Source organism: Mesoplodon bidens (assembly GCF_964165515.1).
Source record: "Mesoplodon bidens genome assembly, chromosome: 2".
Classification (NCBI taxonomy): Eukaryota; Metazoa; Chordata; class Mammalia; order Artiodactyla; family Ziphiidae; genus Mesoplodon; species Mesoplodon bidens.
The window spans coordinates 1,702,096-1,721,443 of NC_138177.1; the positions used below are offsets into that span (position 1 = coordinate 1,702,096).

The window sequence follows — 19,348 nt, forward strand, 5'->3', positions numbered from 1 at the left end:
AGTTGTCTGTTGTTCCCCTTGCAGTGATCAGAACAATTCTTGGCACACAGTAGGCAATTAATCAGTACGTGCTGGTGGAGAATTGATCTGCTTTTATTTCACATAGCCGTTTGACCCTAAAAAGCGAGCGTGACAGGGCACAGGATAAATATGGTATATCCGCTAATCCCAAACTCCCAGTCCATCCCTCCCCTACCCACCCTTCAGAACTATATTCAATATCCTCTGATAAACCATAATGGAAAAGAATATGAAAAAGAATGTATATATGTATCACTGAATCACTTTGCTGTACAGCAGAAATTAATACATTGTAAATCAACTATACTTCAATAAAATAAAATTTCAAAACATATGGTGTATCCACATCTGACCTGTTATATAAGCCGTCTTGATGGGACCCTGTTGGCTATTTGCTATCATCATCAAAAGACCATTATTAATTCCATATATGCATCACTTGAATAAGAGTCCCTGCCCCCAGGAATCTGTGACTGGACAAAACCACCATCATGTAATGAATGACTATGGGGGAAAAGCATAAATAGGTAAGTTGGAAAGCAGTTTCCCTGGAGGTCGGAGAAGCTGATATATCAGCAGCTCTTGTTTACAGAAAGCGACCGTACCTGAGGGAGCCCCAGTGTTCTCGAGCTTACAGAAAGCACCAAGCCCCTTAGCCCGACATCCAGCCCAGAGTGGGATGGGCAGAGAAGCTAGCCAGGCTGTGTATGAATTTCTGCTTCACTACTTACCGTCTGTGACCTGGGACAGGCACTGCCCTCCCCGAAACACACCCGCAGCCCCCAAATGGTCACGTCACCACCAGCCTTTCAAGATCGTCATGCCACCACCAGCCTTTCAAGATCGTCATACGGAATAAACAAGGTAAAAATACAACACCCAGCTTGACACCAAGCAGGGAAGGCAGGTACACGGCTTCCCTCCAATCTCCTCTTCTGAATAACCTACCTGCTACTCAAATGGCCCCGGTAGCAACATATTAAGGAGGAAAACTAGTTTATGAGGCAACTCACATGTGCTCCCCCCTCTGTGAGCACACAGGTCACACCGAGCATCTCCTGACTGTGCTAACAGGACCAGCGGCCGGGCGGCCATGAGCGTGCACACGTGCACGGCGGGGGTGGGGTGGGGTGGGGCTGAAGGGGTCATGATGTTCTTTCCTCCTCAACACGTTCCCCCAACAATGCGTCAGTCTTCAATAGAGGCTTCACATGGCCAGGAATGTCCAGGCATTTACTATTTCTAGGAAATTCCCGAGGCATCCCAAGACAGCTAGGCTGAGGATGAATTCTCACAAGCTATGCATTCTCCATGGGGGTAGCATTATTTCACTCTGCTTTAAGGGCAAGGGCGAGGGCAGTCTGTTACCCTGGCCATGAACTTAATGTGAGATGACACTGGATCCAGGTCCAGAGGAAACAGGCCAGCTGCGCTATAGGATCAAAGGTTTTCAGGCAGGATTCCTGGTGGGGGCTGAGCAGGTGAGAATGCATACCGTTGTCTGTCTCAGAGGATTCCATCTCAGACCAGGAGTCTGTGTGATGGGAGGTACCCCGGTGATGGCGGGTCTGGGCGGAGAAGCTGGAAGATGACACAGGACCGCTCTACCGAGGAACGCTCCTCCCTCTCTTCTCGAAGGAGCTCATGTTCCTCTGGAAAACTCTTACTTTACTTTCAAGGCTCAAGGAAAACGCTACCTTCTCCATGAAGCCCTCCTGCCTTGCCTGCTTCCAGCTACCGCGTGTATGAGCAGGTACCACAGTGACCGCCTCCCCGGCTCCTCCACAGACTGCTTCCTCCTGCATGATTGCTTCTCACGTGTCTTACAATTCCAAATACCGTATGTATGTGTCTGCTACTTCTGTTAGTCTGTTTTCACTGTAAGACTCCAAGCTCCCTGATGGCAGGGGCTGCGCACCACTGTGTCCCCTGTTCCCAGCACTGTGCCTGCATCTGGGGGGCACTCACGACACTTTGTTGAATAAATGAATAGATGTGAGCTCCTCGGGAATCCGCTGTTCCTCCAGCACCCAGCACGGTGGCGGGCCCAAAGTTACCACACAGTAAAGGCTGAATAAATAACGGCTGGTTTTTTTTAATGATTAAGTTTTTTTCAAGTTTGCCATCAAGAATAGGATGTATAAATACGCTATCCTAGTTAGCACAGAGCTCGGACTGAATAGAAATCTGAAGACAAACAATTAAGAATTTACGTAAAAATCCAAGATATTATTCTAAGCCGAGACCTGTTTAGTCTGTTACACTGATGGGCACCTTCGTTAGGGTCCTAGCAAGATGGCAGGGAAGGATGCTGAGGGAAAGAGCGGTCTGGAGAATCGAGGAGGGAGCCCTGCTGCCTGGGAGGGACCTTGGCTGTGCGATATCATCCGGGAAGGCTCAGGTGTTGAAAACACTCAGCTTGTCACGTCATCTCACTGTCATTCCCACGTCCCACGAGGTGGACGGGTCAGGAGCTCGAGAAGGAAACTGAGACAAGAAGCCAAGCAACTAAGGTCACAAAGTGAATCAGCAGTGGAGCCAGAGTCCGGATCGGGTTGGTGGACTCCGAGTCCAGGGCTCTTCCCACGACACCCACCAGCGGTCAGGCCAGCTCTCACTCGACCTCTGTGAGGCTGCTACTACCCGCAGCTTCTGCGGTTTCAGCGTGGAGCATCCCCCGGGCCCAGATTAGTGTCAGTGAGAACAGGTTCCTTGGGGCGGGGTTTAAAGGTTGACTATAGAGTCAGGCAGATCCCACCACTGGGATCTCAGGTAGGTTCACTGAACCTCCGTGTGGCTCAGTTTCTTCATCTGTGAAATGGGATGACAGTAAAATGCACCTCCTGTGCTTGCTGTGGGATTAAACAAGCGTTTACAAAGCCCTCGGCACAGGCGTTGTCTGGAGCGTCTTGTTATAGTGGTTAGAAGTGACAGATGTGCGCACAGGCTGCCGCCACACCCAGCCTTCCTCTGCCCTCTCTCCTCCTGCCTCCCAATCAGAGGGCAGGGCTCTGCAGGGAGAGGTCCAGCCAGCAAGTGCAGCCTGCCCTTGGCACGCAAGCCTAGCCCCGTAAAACCCTCTAAACCAGAAGCAGCCACTGGCTCTGCTGTCCCGAGGCGTTCTGTCCCCGCACAGGGGCTGGTTCTGTGCCAGGTCCACACCCTCTGCCCCAGGGTCTCTGTGAGCAGGTCCCATTCCCAAGGGTCCCCAGGCTCTAGCTCAGGGTCCTTCCCAGGAGGGAGTCCAGGAGGGCTGAATGGGACCGATGCCTGCACTCCAGGTTTCCTGCTTGGGAGACACTGAGGACCGGGTTTGCTGGGGCAGGAGAAGTCAGGGGTCTCCAGGGGAGACCCTAACACTTGAGATGTGCGAGAATGGCACCAGTGGAAACCGCCTCCCCCGTAGATGCAATATTCCCAGGCATCTGGGGAGGAAAGGCCCAGGACTGATCACAGCTCAGCTCATCAAAAGCTGGTCCTGGAGATACTGGAGGGCCAAAGCCATTCACCCTGAGACCTCACTCACATCCTCCCCAGCTGTCTCCTGCAGAGTGCGGGGGACCTGAGCCTGCAGGGAAAGCGTCTCTTTGATCCCTGTTGGCCCCAATCAAACATCATTTACAAGTTAGGCTCTGAGCTGTCCCCAGAGTGAAGGCTTGGGCTAAGCCCTCCCTCGGTGGATGAGAGCCAGGGCAGTTAAAGTTTACATTTGAACTCTGGCAATTCTCGGCCTGACCTCCAGTTTATGACATCCCCTCTTTCCTTGCCTACTAACTACCATCCCCCTGAAAGCTTTGGGCTTGCGTGAAAAGGAAACCACAGGCCCAGCCCAGCCATACCCCAGCAGGCAGCTGGCAGGCCGAGTAGGTGTAACTCGACCTGCTGTGTCCTCAGGCTAGGGCACACCTGGCACACCTGCCCAGAAGTCGGATTCTGGTAACAAGCTAGGTGAGTGAGTACCCAACAGCTGTGGATTCAGGACCGGATGCTGAGCTCACTGTACAGAGCCTGGGTCTCCCGGGGTGGGGCGGGGTGGAGCAGAGGAAGGGAGCAGGGAGGATTCCACGTCAAGGCATAACGGGGTCACCTAGCAACGGCTGGTGGAGGAAGAAAGGCGTGGTGCGTTCAGCGGAGGGTGCTGGGATCAACCAGGAGATTTTCACCTCTTCTGCCATGGGGCTGGGGGGCGCTGGGGGGAGAACGTAACAGTAGAACCAGTGCAACTATAACGGTCCTCAGACACACCCCGTGTGGATCCGGAGTGGGTTCTGAGCTGGGGTGGCAGTGGTGGAAGTGGGGTTAGGGGAGGTTAGGAAGGCACCCTCCCCTCTGCCTTCGCCAGGGCCAGGGACTCAGGACTCGCCCGGGATCCCACCAGAAACAGGAATTCCCACAGGTCCCTGAATAGACCTCTGTTCTCTAGAATATTCTCTCTTCATGAATTGGTTCCTCTTACAACACCCCCAGCCCACCAGTCAGCTCAGCAAAGTGACTCCAAGCGTCCCAAGTTGGAGGCCAGCAGGACAGGTTTCCGAGGGCCTCGGGGTGCTGGGGATGCCCCCCTTCACCAGGCCTCACCCACCGCTCTGCTCTGACCCTGAGCCTGCGTGGGCAGAACTGCAATGGGAACCCCGGGGGACGAGGAGCACAGGGTGCAAGTCAGGGGTCTAGGGGCTGGGGGGGTGGAGTGGTTACAGCAAGCGGCATCCGGCCTCCCGTTCCCCTCCCCAGTCCCCAACTTCCTTCAGCCCGGCAGGTCCAAGGGAGGCTGAGGCGAGGGAGGGTGCACACCGGGGTGGGAAGCTCCCAGGAACACCAGACAGCAGCAGCCCTCTTCCTCAGGTGGCTGGAATTCCCTAATCCTCTCCTGGAAGCATGGTTTCTAAGCCGGCTGGCGGGGTCCCTGGGCTGGCCACGGTCACAGTGGTCACAGTCACTGCCCCTTAGTGGGGAGCCTCAGTGCCCGACCCTCACCTTACAGGGCCGGTGTCTGTTCCCCAAGCAGCCGGCTCTCATCCCCTCCCAGAGTAGGGTCCCGGGCTTCACTCCTCCCTGAGGGATCCAGTCGGCTGTGGCGTCATAAATTCAGCCCGGCGCCCACTCAGGTCTCAGCCTACACCTCCACCACCTCCCTTCACCCCAGAAGACCCCCAGAGCTTCTGGGGCCGGGGGAACCCGGCTGGGGGCGAAGCCCCCTCGTTTTCCACTCCCCAGGTCCCCAAGACCCCCGGCCCCACCGCACTGCAGGGAACCAGGGAAGTTCTGCCCAGTCGTGCTATTGTCCCAGGTCCGTCCCGGACCCCGGGGATCGCACGCGCCCCGTTTTCCTCCCCCTCCCGAGACCCCTCCGCACCCCGACCTCCAACCCCAAGGCCAACAGGCCAAACGCTCGGGAGCCAGAGGCTCAGGTGGCGCTGCCGTCCCCTAGGTCCGCGACGCTAGGGCGGTCAAGACCCTCCTGCGTGCGGACCCCACCCCGCCCCCGCAAGGCTGCGGCAGCGAAGGGCCGGCGCGCGGCGGGGCGCTTACCTGCGGGAGAAATTCGTCCTTCCCGCCCTGGGCAGTGGCAGATGCAGCATCCTCCCGGCGCAGCGGCCCTCAGCCGCCGGGAACCCCGCCGCCGACGCCGCACCCTCCCGGCCGGCCGACCAGCAGAGGTCTGAGTGCGGCCACGCGGACGGCCGGAGACCCGGGACCAGCCCTCTCCCTTCGCTCCCTCCTCCCCGCGCCCGCCCGACTCACCGCTCCAGCTGCACTTAAAGCGACAGAGCCCCACTTCCCGTCGCCGCCTCGGGTCCCGAGCCCCGACCGCGAGCGGGCCCTTTAACGCCCGGAGCAGGTAGACAAAGAGCCGCCGCGGCGCGGCCGTTCCGGGGCTTGGGGGCCGGGAGGTGCGCGGCGGCCGGGGCCTCGGTCTCCGCCGGGCGGCTGCGGGTCTAGACCCGGACGCAGGCTGCGGGTCACATCCCCCTCCTTCCCCCCGGACGCCGGCTGCGGGCCACCACCACCCTCCCGCCGCGGGTCGACCCGGGCTCTTCCTTGGGCTACGCGGGCAGACGCGTGTGGGCATCCCAGGTCTCTGGGGACAGGGGGCCCGCGTGCGCTGGTGGGCACGGGTCGGGGAAGCTGGACCCTCCCCGGAGGGCTTCCTCCCAGCTCCCTCCTGGCCCCTTTCCAGGCTTTTAAATCAGACCAAGTAAGAGCCCGGGATCAGTACAGCGCCTGCAACAAGGTCGGCGGGGGTGCCGAGGGGGTGAAGGGAAGACGGGGTGCAAGAGCCAGAGGCTGCTCAGTAGCCGTCCTCCTTACAGGGTGGGCGACCTCCTGAGAAGTGCTGACCACTGGCGGGGGGTGGGGCTAACCTTCCTCCAGTGGGGGGCGGGGGGGGGTGGACAGGGAGGCGTGCACGTTGGGGCTGACTGTGGGGAGAAAGAACAGGTCACACCAAGCAAGGGTCTGTGCCTGCATCTAGGAGGCATTTCCAGTTGACTGATCGGGAAGAAAAGGATCCCAAGATGTAAAGATTTTAGAGTAAGAAAAAAAGTGGGATCAGTGGGAGGGCTCTCCCACAGAGCGCCTCTCCCCTCGGGGAATTCCTGGTAACTTAACCCCCCGTTGCGGAGGAAGGGGCTGCACGGGGGCTGCACTGCTGCCCCCACCTTCTTCCAGCCCATCCCTGCTCCTGGGAGGGGCTGAGTGTGTTAAGTCGCTCCCAACCCCAAAGTGACCGGGCAAAGGGGAAAGACTGTGTCTTAGATATGGACAGATTACATCCGCAATTTCTTAAAGCAACAGAAACAACGCCATTGATGGCATTTTTTTAAAGGCTCGAAGGCCTGAGCTTGAACCACAGAGCAGCAGTATCTCTGGGTTTGGGCAGCGTGTGTGACAGCCCCACGCAGAGACCCAGGCCAGCGTGTTTCCCTAGGCCTCTCATCTCCAAACTTCGGCGGCCCCAGTACGAGTCACACTCCTCCAGAGCCCCTCCGCACTCCCCGCCTTCAGGGAGGTGTGGACGGTGCTCTGAGGATGGCCCTTCTCCCTAAAAGCCCGCCTGGCTCTAGTCCTCTGAGTGCCCAGCGCCACTGACCTGGGGCTGCAGCTCTAAGGGGTGAACCGCTGCTCTGGAGGGTGGGAAGCCTCTCAGAGGGAGCTCTGAACAGTCTGAGTTGGGGAGGGGTCTGTTTCTGAGGGTGCACACACTGCGGCCAAGGTTTCTAAATATGCTTTGAGCCCAAAGGGAGTAAAGAGCTGCAGTGATCCCAGCACCGAGCTGTCAGGCGACCCCCTAGCATGGGGGGGAATCGAGTTCCATTCCCTTTACTCTCTCTGAGTGGTTTGGGTGGTGAGATTCAGCAAAGGTGCACCAGGGTCCAGGCTGTGCAGCTTTGGGGGGAATCCGAGCAAAGCAGGCTCTGCAGCAGCATCTCCCACCTCACGGCCCCGGGCCAGGCCCCACACAGGCTCTTCTGTAACTTCCCTGCACCCCATCCTCACCACCAGCCTAAATGGAGGGTGAGCGGGATGGATTCTCTGCTCTGGGGCCCGCCTGGGTCATCTGCGGAACAGCTTACACGGGACGTGCACCGTGAGGGATCCTCTTTAGCCTCAGCCAGCATGGAATCCCGGGTAAAATGACTTTGTCTCAGCCAGAGGAATGTCACCAGCAGGGGATGTTTTCCTCTAGATCTAGCTGTGCGTTTTCCATCAGGTTTCCTCCTTTGTGGCTTTCTGGGCAGAGCGGGGAGGGAGGGAGGGAGGGGAGGCCTGAAGGGGGTAGGGCACAGGGGTTTACTTGGAGGACTAGATTTTTGTGCAGGGAACTGAGCCGTCCGCTCCCCCCTCCCGGCCCCTGCCCGCCACACACACACCATGACGGACCTTCACAGCCCTGCTGAGCTGTGGGCCTCTCCCCCTGCATCACACCCAGCCGCCGCCCACCCTCCCTGCAGCCCTCCCCTCCCTGCATTTCACCCCCAACAGCGATGGGGGAACTGGCCAGAAAGAGAGCAAGTCAGCCAGCAGCTCAGCCCAGGGGAGGGGTCCCAGATTTCTGAGTCCCCTGCTAAGAGGATTCTGGGTTGGAGGATCTGTAAACCGCCTCCTCCTTGGAACTGGTTCCTGTCAGAACCCAAAAAAATCTGAGGTTTCCCTCCATAAGTTCCTCTTTTCTCCTCAAGGAGGAAGCTGGGCTGCACGGAGACCCTACCTTCCTCCACCTTGGGACCCAGCCTCCTGCTTGGTAGAGGCTTCCACAGGGTAAGGACAGGATCCCTGGAGACACTGCTCCTTAAATAAATAGGATGCAAATTAGCACCTGCTATTCTCAGCCACCAGGTCAAGGCATGTTGGGTAACTGGACAGCAGTGCTGTGTGGGAGCTTCTGTGAAGACAGGAAACTGCAGCCTCTCGGGTCAGCAGCCCCGACCTTGCCCATCACGGGGGTGTGGCCAAGTATGGGGGGCGGTGGCCCAGCTGCTTTGACCACAGTGAGGGGCACACAGGGGTGACTGAGCTCTTCTTTCTGGGTCCCAGGCTGCAGAGTTGTAGCCTGCGGCAGGGTGAAAGGGGGAGACACCTGCTGAGAGGGAGCTGAGAGTTAGGCTCTTTTCCAGAAAGAAAACCCAGCCAGAGAGGAGAAAGGCCCGGCAGCCTCCTCTGTGCTCCTCTTCACAGAACCCTCCGGAGCCAAGATCAGGTGTGTCCCCTGTGCCAGGCCCAGCAGAGTGGCTCTTTGCAAGGGGGAAACTGAGGCACGGGGAGGCCAGGAAATGTCCAAAGCACAGGACGGGGCCCAGACTAACACGCATGCATCTTTCAGCCTGATTCCCTCCCCTACCCCTCGCCACACACACCTTGGATCTCAGTCCCCAGGGCTCTGGACCAACGTTCCGTTTCCAACAGAGACATCCCAGGAGCCTGTGGGAGGCCCTGGTCGTCTCCCTAACAGTCTCAAGGCAGACGGGGCAAGATTAGAGGCAAGAAAAGAAGAGAAAGACTTGCCAGGAAGTGCCACGTGGTCTGAGTTCCCGTTTCACCTGTCTGGGCCCTGACCGCACCCCTGATTCCTGGTGAGCCGGGGAAGCGAGACCCCTCAGAAGACTACGTACCAGGGCAGGCTCTGTCTCTGGACCGATGCCTACTCCCCTCTTTCCCCTCAGTTACGAGGCTGTTCCCTCCTCTAGGTAGGAAAGCCTCTGCCCCTGCACAAGTCTCGGGCAGCAGACAAGCCCCCTCGGCCCACGGGGGACGCTGGGCCCGGAGACTCCCGCATGTCCTGGCCGCGCGCACCGAGCCGGTAGCATCTGGGCCGACAGAACACAGAGCCGTTCACCACACACACAGGGGTGATGAGAATCGCACCAGCATGCGGGGAGGCGGGGGGCGGCGAGTTAGCCGGTGTCCACGCTGGTGGGGCCTCACGCTGTCCGTGGGGAATGACCTCACCACATCTCTAATCCCAGCTTTTACAAACCTACCCCCGGGTCCCCCGATGACCCCACTGAATTCTGGGGAATCATCTGTTGTGACCTTGATAGAAGAAATCTATAAAAATCATTCCCGGCCTCTGGGTAGCACGTTCACATCATAAAATAGGATTTCATTCTCAAACAACCTAGCGAACTAGGGTGAGGCAGGCGTTGGTCTACTCTCCACTTGCTTTAGGACATTCAGGCTCAGGAAGGTTGGGAGCGTGGCCTTAGGTATTCTGGCCACAGGCACGGGAGCCGTGATGACGTGGGTCCCAGGTGGACTTCTTGGCGTCTCAGGGAGGCCCGGGCCTTCAAGGGCTCCCTGTGCATGACCCTGGCGAGCTCTCTCCTCTCTGGACCCATCAGGGCTGTGCCTCAGCCCCGCACAGACGCACTTCTCATGGCTGGAGATCTGGAATGTCAGAGCCGAAACAGCCTTAGAGCTCCTCTGGCTCGGCGCCCAGGTGTTCGCAAGGCCCTTCTGCAGACCCAGGCCGCCTGGCTCCGGGGCGGGGCTGCCACTCCTTTCAACTCCCTCCCCAGGGCAGCCTGGGCTCTGAGGGAGAGGTGGAGGGTGGGTGGGAGACCAAAGCCCAGTCCCAGGTCCGTCTGAGATGTCCCTGGGGCAGCAAACGAGCCAGCTGGAGGAGGGGGTCCCACTCCCAGCTGTGTGCCTGCTTCCCAAATATTTACACAACTTCTGAGGAGGCCTGCCTTCCCTGCCACCCTGCAGCTGGGAGAGGCGGCGTCCCGCCAGCTCGCACACAGTGGGCAACTGTTTCACATCCTCCCAAACCTCAGCGTCTCTGTGTGGTTCTGAGAGCGCAGGACAGATGGGGCGGTGGGAACGGAGACAGCACGAGGCTGCCCGCCCTCCACAGGGCCTGCCGGACCCTTAGCTGCCCCCGGGCAGACGCGAGTGTGTGTGTGAGTGTGAGACCCCCGAGGACAGTGCAGTGATTTCAGGTTGGCCGAAGCGCCCGCTGACCCAGGTTCCCCGTTCCTGAGCTGGAGCTCCAATCTCTGCCTCCCGCCCAGATGATCCCAGCAGCTTCCTTTCGCTGCCCCCTCACAGCAGCCAGGCAGACGCTTTGCAACACGCGTCAGACCTCATTGCTTCTCCGCCTGGAAGCTGCCTGTGGCTGCCCCTCACCTGTGCTACCTGGCCCCTGGCTACACCCCGACCTTATTTCTGATCACCGTCTGTCTTGTTTATTCTGCTTCAGCCACACGGACCTCCCTGCATTTCCCTGAACACGTGCCCATTCTTGCCCCAGGGTCTTTGCACATGCTCTTCTGGGCATCAATTACTGGAGAGTTTGCCCTGACCACGCTCCCCGACAGCCCCCACCCACCACTCTGTGCCTCACCTGCTTCACCTTCCTTTATGGCGCACAGCACCACCTGACCTGCCACGTATTTACCTGTTGGCTTGTTTGCCTTCTCTCTTTTGTATATGAGTTTAAGAATGATGACTTTTTCTCCTGCTGTTCCCCCAGGGGTCTGTACAGCAGGTCTCCAGAAGCACTTACTGACCCTGTGAATGAGCAGCATGAGGTGGGCGCTGTCCTCCCCTTTCCTTTCAGACGGCGAGGCTAAGTCCCTTATCCAGGGTCATGCAGGCAACAGCGGCAAACCGGGGATAAATCCGGGGCAGCTGGACTCTGCAGCGCCCCATCGATGGCGCCGGCCTAGCTCTCAAGAACAGGAGACTAACCACAGGGACTGCAGGAGCCACAAGGGATGGGACGGCTGCTACCACCCAGACCGCAGGGGCGACCGCTCGGAGTTGGGAAGGGCAGGACCTCACACGGGGACCGTCCGAGGAAAGGTGAGCATGGGCACAGGGCGCCTGCAGGGGCCTGCTGCTCAGAGGGGGACGGTGACAGGCAGGTGACAGCTGTGCCTCCTCTTCTAGTGACACTCTGCAGAAAGCTGCGTCCTGGGAGCCTCTGCTGCCGGAAGTGCCACCACCGGGCTCCGTCCACGGAGACAGCATTGCTCCTGAACTCTGCCCCTGGTCATCAGACCCACAGGGGCCGAGACAGAAGCCAGACAAGGAAGAGGAGGCTGAGAGATCGAGAGGGGTGGCCAGTGAGAAGCGGGGACAGGAAAGGGGCTGGACGGGGCTGAGCGGTCAGGAGCAGAGGGCAGCGGCTACGGTGGAGGCGTGTCCCCGGGTCTGGCTGGAGATGCCCCACAAGAAGGAAGGGACAAGGCACGGGGCAGACCCCTCTTAATATTTATTTACTTATTTGGCTGCGCCGGGTCTTAGTTGCGGCATGCTGACTCTTAGCTGCGGAACGCATGGGGGGGTCTAGTTCCCCGACCAGGGATTGAACCCATGCCTCCTGCACTGGGAGCGCAGAATCTTCCCCACTGGACCACCAGGGATCTCCCTGGACCCCTCTTAATACGAGCCGGCCAAGGCGGACAGAGCAGGCGGGCTGGTGAGACACTGGTCCCTCCACCTCTCAGACGCTCTCCGGCCTGCCTGGCTGGCGCACGCCCTGCCCTCTACCAGGGAAGCCGGTGTGCACACAGCCTCTTTGTATCCAGCCCCTCACACACGTGTCTGGGTGGCTCTTGCCTCGCCCCGCCTTGGCTGCACATCCCGCGCACTGGCTCTGTTTACCGCCCGCACCAGCCCCAGCATCAGCTTGTCCACCCGTCTCTCCGTGACCCTGACCTGTGGATCCGTGAGCACTGGTCGGTCTCTACCATAGCTGCCCGCCTGCGGCCTCTCAGGGCCTGACCCGTTCTGCCTGTTTTCCAAATGCAGACCTTAATGCGTCCGCCTGTGCTACAGCTCCAGCATGGCCCCAACGTACGGGCAACAGCAACTCAGTCCCGCAGCCTCTCTGGGGCAGCCCGTGCACAGCTCAGTGGGTGGGTGCCCAGCCTGGCCTGCTGGCCTTTCTTCAGCCGCAGTGAATGGTCCTTTGCTGCCTGGCCAGAGACATCTGATACCCCAGAGGCCAGAGCTGGCCCCTCGCGAGCGTCTTGGGACAGCTCAGCCTCTGAGCCACGGTCAACAGAGCCTGTGTTCATGAGGCGCGCGGCGCTCCTTCTGCCCTTGCCCTGAGCTCCGGCTGTGGCTGCTCTGTGGTTTGCAAAGCACGACCCTATCTCCTCGAAGACGGAGCAGTCACTTAGGGGCCTTCCAGGAGGGGGCCTCCAACAGCGTGGCCTGCTGGGTGTTGACGGGAGCTCCTTCTGCAGTGGCAGGAAGGCCTGTGCCCCCCGCCCCCAAGCTTAGGGACACACATACTACACACACATGGAGGCAGCGGGCGAGCTGGAGAGAGCACGGGATGGGGAGGGCGTGGGGAGGGCAGGTGTCGGAGACGCCTGGTTCTGCTCCCGTGCTGCCACTTTTAAGTTATAAGCTCCTGGCCAGCCAGTGAAGCCGAGTTCCACTTTCCTCGCTTGTAAACTGGGGAAAAGAATACCTGATTCACAGAGCTGTTAAGATTAAATAAGACAGTGCCACATAAATGTTGTGTAAACCACATGTGCTGTGCAATTGTTAGAGAATTATAAAAGCACAAGTTACTACAGCACAAATTATACACACAAGTTCCAGGACGACCCCGAGTCGGGTAGCAGTCACACTGCAATGGGGTGAATTTGGGGAGGCTTCCAGCAGGGGTGGTGGGAGGAACCGGGCACAGACAAGTGAGCGACTAGGTATCAGCCCCAACCCTCCAGCTGGGAAAGTCCCCCTCTGCAGGCAGCCTTCAGACCTTCACAGCGTTGGTTTTCTAGGTGCCGACAGAGAGAAGGGAGGGAGGTAACATTTGCAGAGCACCTGCTGTATACCTAGCATGTTATTACAATGTACTCCATAACATCCTCACGACGACCCTATTCCCGTTGGACCAGCCCCGCCAGAATGGACGCACAGCCTCCCCAAAGCCTCAGAGCTGGGATCTGAGCCCACTCCAAACGTGGGCTCTTCCTGTAATATCAGACTGCATGGAATTTCCAGCACTCCACGAGCCCAGCTGGCTCATCCCAGAACATAAGGTGTGTGGGTGGGGAAAGGAGGAGGCCGACGATGAAGAAGAGACAAGTGGACAGGCAGGCAGGCGGGCAGGACTGGTGGGGAGGTGCCAGACCCGCCTCAACGGCTTCCACAACCCTTATCCGTCTTGACTGTCAACCAGCTTGTATATCATCAAACTCAGGGAAAGCCCGGCAGCTCAACTGTAGGTTACTAGGACACACCAGAGGGGCCCCTCCTCTGCCTGCATCCGTCGCCTTGGCAACCAGCACACATCCAGCTGCCCCTCTGGAATACCTGGCTTACTCCAACCTTCCAGCGACCCTGTTGGGTCTGAACAGACCCTGTACCCCCTCGCTCCCAACAGACCAGGAATCTGACTCCACAGCCTCCTCCCTTCCCATCTTCCCTCTTTATAACTGATGTCCCTTGTATCCTACCTATGTCCCCTCTGTACTTACTGTTCCTGTAAACACAGACACAGCCGCTCTGCAGGCACCTGTGACTCTCAGCCTGTGTGAAGTAGCAGAAAACACCAGGATGCAATGACCCTGGGAGCCGCCCTCAACCAGTAACGACTGGGAGTCGAAAGATAAATATCCAGGCTTCCTGGCCCTCTGGGTGGGCATGTAATCCCCCAGAAGCCCCAAGCCCAGCTGACCTCAACAGTGACCCACACAGAACGCCTCCTGCACTGGCTTCCTTCTCTCCCCGACCCACTTCCTCACCCCCATCAGTGCTTTCTGGAATCACCTCCCAAATAAACCACTTGCACGCAAACCTTTGTCTCGAGGTCTGCTTCTGGGGACTCCATCCCAGGACACACTTCATGTACAACACACGTGTTTGAGTGAGGTACAGACAGCCCCGTTAGCCAGGTCACGGCGGGAAAGGAACCATGGTCACTTGCGCGGTCCTGTGTGCAATTAGTCTGCTACACTGCACAGCCACATGCTGGACCCGTGGCCGGGCGTCTCCAAGCCACACAGGGGCACCCTTTGCCACACGGTAGCACTGCATGAACAGGCAGAAGTGGGTCAGGATGCCGCCATCCTGCTTGGTAAACCACTTAGTTTGTCATCCTCCCAGTGAGGCTCAGAAACATCATGTTCAAGCATGAAAGTTAACACACACTTTTCCAAATACTGTCTTATCTTTCAGAAGGTGCATGTGACAGCTTAGGGCCACCAGCTTGCTACCATCAGTCACCAAATGGCTAACATCTAACACTTATTATATACAAAGTAAACACGTTCACTAATTCGGTGCTAGCACCAGCCTTACAGACTAGGGTACCACCACTCTCTGCTTTTTCTAGACAGGGGAACTCGGGCAGAGGGAGAGCAGGCACCCACAGAGACACACAGAGCTCATGAGCAGAGCCAGGGCTCTGTCTAGCCGTGAGCCGTACTCCACACCACTCTGCAACCCCGCCAGTCCTGGCGTGCCATGTTGGCAAGCCTGTGCCCAAAGGCCGGTTCATTTAACTCTGCACCACAGGACGGAAAGAACATCAAGACGCTGTAAAAAAGCCAAACAAGATCACCCCCCTCAACAGAGTCAAAGCCCAAACTCTGTGAACTCATCTGTCAAGCTGAAGAACTCTTACGTGGATACTCTAACAGCCCCTAATTAAGACAGAGGCCACCAGTTAAATGAACAGAACCGTAAGTTGAAACCAGAATAAATATTTCAAGCCGACAGTTCTTCGTACTTTTTAGAGCACTCTTAACTCTTTTCCACTTGATCCTCCCAAGGCACAAATGATGACCTTTTTACAAATGAGCGAACGGAGACTCAGAGGGGTTGGGGACTTGCTTAGTGCCACACAGCGAGCTAGAGGGGGGCTCAGGAGGGCGCCCCGGATGCTCAGATGCTCCTTCCCCTGAACCCCCGAGAAGGTCAGCCGAGGCCACGTGCGGGAAGCTGCAGGTCATCGTTAGATGTTACCCCCAAAGAGGCAACAGCCACTGTCTGCATCAACTACACCTCACTTCTGCTGCTGCCATGGATACAGCAGGCAACCTCCTGCCTTTTAGATGTGAAGCCCTTCAAGGGCAGGAACTGATTCCTTCCTGAACTTGAATGCCGGGTCCTCCCCAGGATGGCCCCCTACCCCGCTGCCCCAATCCTTGTGTTCCACGGGCAAAAGCCCGGCCTGGTCCAGCCGCCCACGGAGTAGAATGCCTGCTAGGAAACAGAAGAGACAGGGGCAGGGGAGGAAGACTCTCCTCCCTGACCACTCACATTCCAGAGTCCTCCTCTCTCTGCACAAACCCTACAAACCCAGCGCCCCTTGCAGGAGGATTCTGTCCCTAAAGGGGGCGGGGTTTGGCATCTTGGGATCAGCCACCTGGAGCCCAGTGAGTGACGTTTCTTCTCAGGAGGGGGCTGCCCAGGCCCAGGCCACTCAGCAAGGCGGGAGCGTTTCTTTAAGGCTTGGGCTCCTGCCTCTGGGAGCAAAAAGCCAGCCTGGGAGGAGACCGGGGCCTACAGTTTATTTTATTTGACATTTTTCAACGTCAGGACACTTCAGCACCAAGGAGGAAACGAATCCCATCTGTTCCCGAGCTCCTGAGCACGGTTCAAGAGGACAGGCTGGGGAAGGAGGGGACGAAGAGGGACAGGACAGGAGCAGCCAGCCGCCACGCGGAGCAGGGACCACCCGACGATGGAGCCCCGCCGTCCCCCGGCACACCCGCAGGGCTCTGTCTAAAGCTCTGCGGCCCTTGGTCGAGGTCGCCAGACAGCGGTCCTGCCAGGACTGCAGAGATTACTCTACACCAGGTGAAGGGCGCCCCCGGGAGGGCGTGACGGCAACGCTGCTGGTGACGCAGCTGGGGTTCCTACCCACCCAGACCACCATTTACACAGACGGAAGTGGAGACAGTGAGAGGCACGTCCAAGTCAAAGGAGGGAGGGGCTGGAGGGCACACACACCCCCGTACGCACGCCCCCCTTTCCCCGCCGGAGCCCACACTCACCTCTGTAGGTGCAGCATCCCCACCTCCCACCCCAACACTGGGGGCTAGGCGTGTGCAGATGGCTGTGGAACTCATCTCCTTATTTAGATTAAATTCCAGACCATCTTATTTTTAGAAAAACAAATTCCTTTTCTCTTTTCAGGAGGTAAAAATGTCCTGAGCTGCCACCTAGGACAGCCGGCAGCCAAGCTGATGCTGTCCACGGTGTCAGGCTCTGGATGCCACCCTGCCAGGACCGCGCAGATCAGTCCAGGTGCCAAATTTTTTTTTTTTTTTTTTTTTGTGGTACGCGGGCCTCTCACTGTCGTGGCCTCTCCCGTGGCGGAGCACAGGCTCCGGACGCGCAGGCTCAGCGACCATGGCTCACGGGCCCAGACGCTCCGCGGCACGTGGGATCTTCCCGGACCGGGGCACGAACCCGTGTCCCCTGCATCGGCAGGCGGACTCTCAACCACTGCGCCACCAGGGAAGCCCAGGTGCCAAATTTTTAAGAGGATCGTTGACAACCTGAGAGCTTCCACAGGAGGGTAACGAGGACTGGTGGGATCTGGAAAACTGGGTCATTTCAGGAAGCACTGAAATGAGCTGGGGACTCTTTCTTTTGTAGAGAAGAGACTACCTGAACCACCATTAAGAACGTGTTGAAATGTTCGGATGAAGACTTCCACTTAGTCTGTTTTTCTCAGATGACAACATTTGAACCAATAGGCAGAAGTGAAGCAGATTTCAGGTGAATACTTAAACGCTTTTTTGTAATCTTATGCTATTTGGAGTGGAATAAGCACCCCCTGGCACTGTGCCCACCCAAATCAAGGCTGAAAGATGCTGTCGGGGTTACTATGAAGAAGATTTGTTAACTTTATGGGAAGACAGACGAGCCCCCAAATCACTGAGGAGTGTCAGAAAAATACGGCTACCTGAGGTAGGAGAGGTAGGCCGGACATGAGACTTGGAATTTGTATTTTTAAAAAGCCCCAGCAGGGGGCTTCCCTGGTGGTGCAGTGGTTAAGAATCCGCCTGCCAATGCAGGGGACACGGGTTCGAGCCCTGGTCCGGGAAGATCCCACATGCCGCGGAGCAACTAAGCCCATGCGCCACAACTGCTGAGCCTGGGCTCTAGAGCCCGCGAGCCACAGCTACTGAAGCCCGTGTGCCACAACTACTGAAGCCCGCGCACCTAGAGCCTATGCTCCGCAATAAGAGAAGCCACCACAATGAGAAGCCCACACACCGCCATGAAGAGTAGCCCCCGCTCGCCGCAACTAGAGAAAGCTTGCGCACAGCAACAAAGACCCAATGCAGCCAAAAATTAATTAATTAATTAACTTTTTTAAAAAAACTAAAAAAAAAAAAGCCTCAGCAGCTATAAAACTCTTGGAGAAAAACATTGGGGAAAAGGTTCATGACACTGGATTTGGCAAGCATTTCTTGGCTATGACACCTACAGTGTAGGCAACAAAAACAAGAGATAAACTAGACTTGATTGAAATGAAAAACTTTTGCGCATTAAAGGGCACCATCAACAGAATGAAAAGGCAACCCACAGAATGGGAGAAAATATGTGCAAATCATATGTCTGGTAAGGGATTAATACCCAGAATATATAAAGAACTCCTACAACTTAACCACAACAACCAAACAACCTGATTAAAAAATGGACAAAGGATTTGAATAGATATTTCTCCAAAGAAGACATATGAATGGCTAATAAACCCATGGAAAGATGTTCAACATCTCTAGTCATTAGGGAAATGCAGATTAAAACCACTTCATACCCATCATGATGGCTGTTATAAAAAAAACAAACACATGGAAAATAACAAGTGTTGGCGAGAATGTGGAGAAAAGGCAGCCCTCATGCACTGCAGGTGGGGATGGAAAATGGTGCGGCCACTCTGGAAAACTGTATGTGGTTCCTCGAAAAAACTAAAAATAGAGCTACATATGATCCAGCAATTCCACTGCTGAGAATACACCCAAAAGAATAGAAAGCAGATTCTTGAGGAGATATTTGTACACTCATGTTCATAGCAAGCAACCCAAGTGTGTATCAATGGGTAAATGGATAGACAAACTGTGGTCTGTATGCACAATGGAATATTATTTGGCCCTAAAAGGGAAGGAAATTCCGACTGCTATCACACGGATGAATCTTGAGGACACGATGCTGAGTGAAATAAGCCAGTCAGAAAAAGATAAATACTGTGTGATTTCCAGTTCTGTGAGGTCCTTAGAATAGTCAAGCTCATAGAGACAGAAGGAGGAAGGGTGGGGCGGGGGCTGGAGAGGGGGCTGGGGAGTCAGGGTTTAACGGGTGCAGAGTTGCAGTTTGGGAAGATGAAAAAGTCCGAGAGATGACGTCAGTGATGGTGACACAGCAATTGAATGTAATTACCAGCACTGAACTCTTAAAACTTAAAAGCAGTTAAGATACTAGCCACTTATAAAACCATATTTTACTATAATTGCTTAAATATATAACTTCAAGTATATGATGGTTTTAGCAGCTGCGTTCCCTTCCTCATCCTGGTTTGTTGAGCTTCAGTTTGAAGAATCTGCCTTCCCTGAGCTCACCCAGATGGGCAACCCGGGAAACGTCCAGGCATTTGGATGGAGCGGGGAGGGCTGATTCTGGACTGAACAAGGGCTTGGGAAGAGCCCCAGATGGGCGATCCTCCAGCAGGGGATGGACGGGGGGGGCACCGAGAAAGCCTCGGGATCACTGCCATCCTCCACGTCTCACCTGGATGGCCTGTGACTGTGTCAGCTGGGGTCGGGGGGAAGGGGGGAGCGAAAGCCCAGCGGTGAGCCTCACCTGTCCTGCTCGCCCAGTGCTGAGACTTCTGGGAGTCGGGAAGTGAATG

At 56.8% G+C, this 19,348-nt stretch overlaps 1 protein-coding gene and 1 long non-coding RNA gene across 6 annotated transcripts in view; one reads left to right on the forward strand and one right to left on the reverse strand.

The window, feature by feature from the left end:
- Positions 1 to 19,348, reverse strand: part of NAV1 (neuron navigator 1) — a 211,405-nt gene that overhangs the window by 56,032 nt on the left and 136,025 nt on the right. For 2 of the 5 annotated variants that reach the window (XM_081226427.1, XM_081226426.1), the window contains exon 1: positions 5,551 to 5,921. The exons of the other annotated variants lie outside the window; for them this stretch is intronic. In XM_081226427.1, the coding sequence (XP_081082553.1) occupies positions 5,551 to 5,600 (50 nt within the window). In that variant the 5' untranslated portion in view covers positions 5,601 to 5,921. Of the gene's footprint in view, positions 1 to 5,550; positions 5,922 to 19,348 lie in introns of those variants that run through there. 5 annotated transcript variants of the gene reach the window in all.
- LOC308613251 lies at positions 8,468 to 14,261 on the forward strand. Its single transcript, XR_014015226.1, has 4 exons — positions 8,468 to 8,719; positions 8,926 to 9,092; positions 10,994 to 11,325; positions 11,413 to 14,261. It is a non-coding gene; the product is annotated as an uncharacterized lncRNA (long non-coding RNA).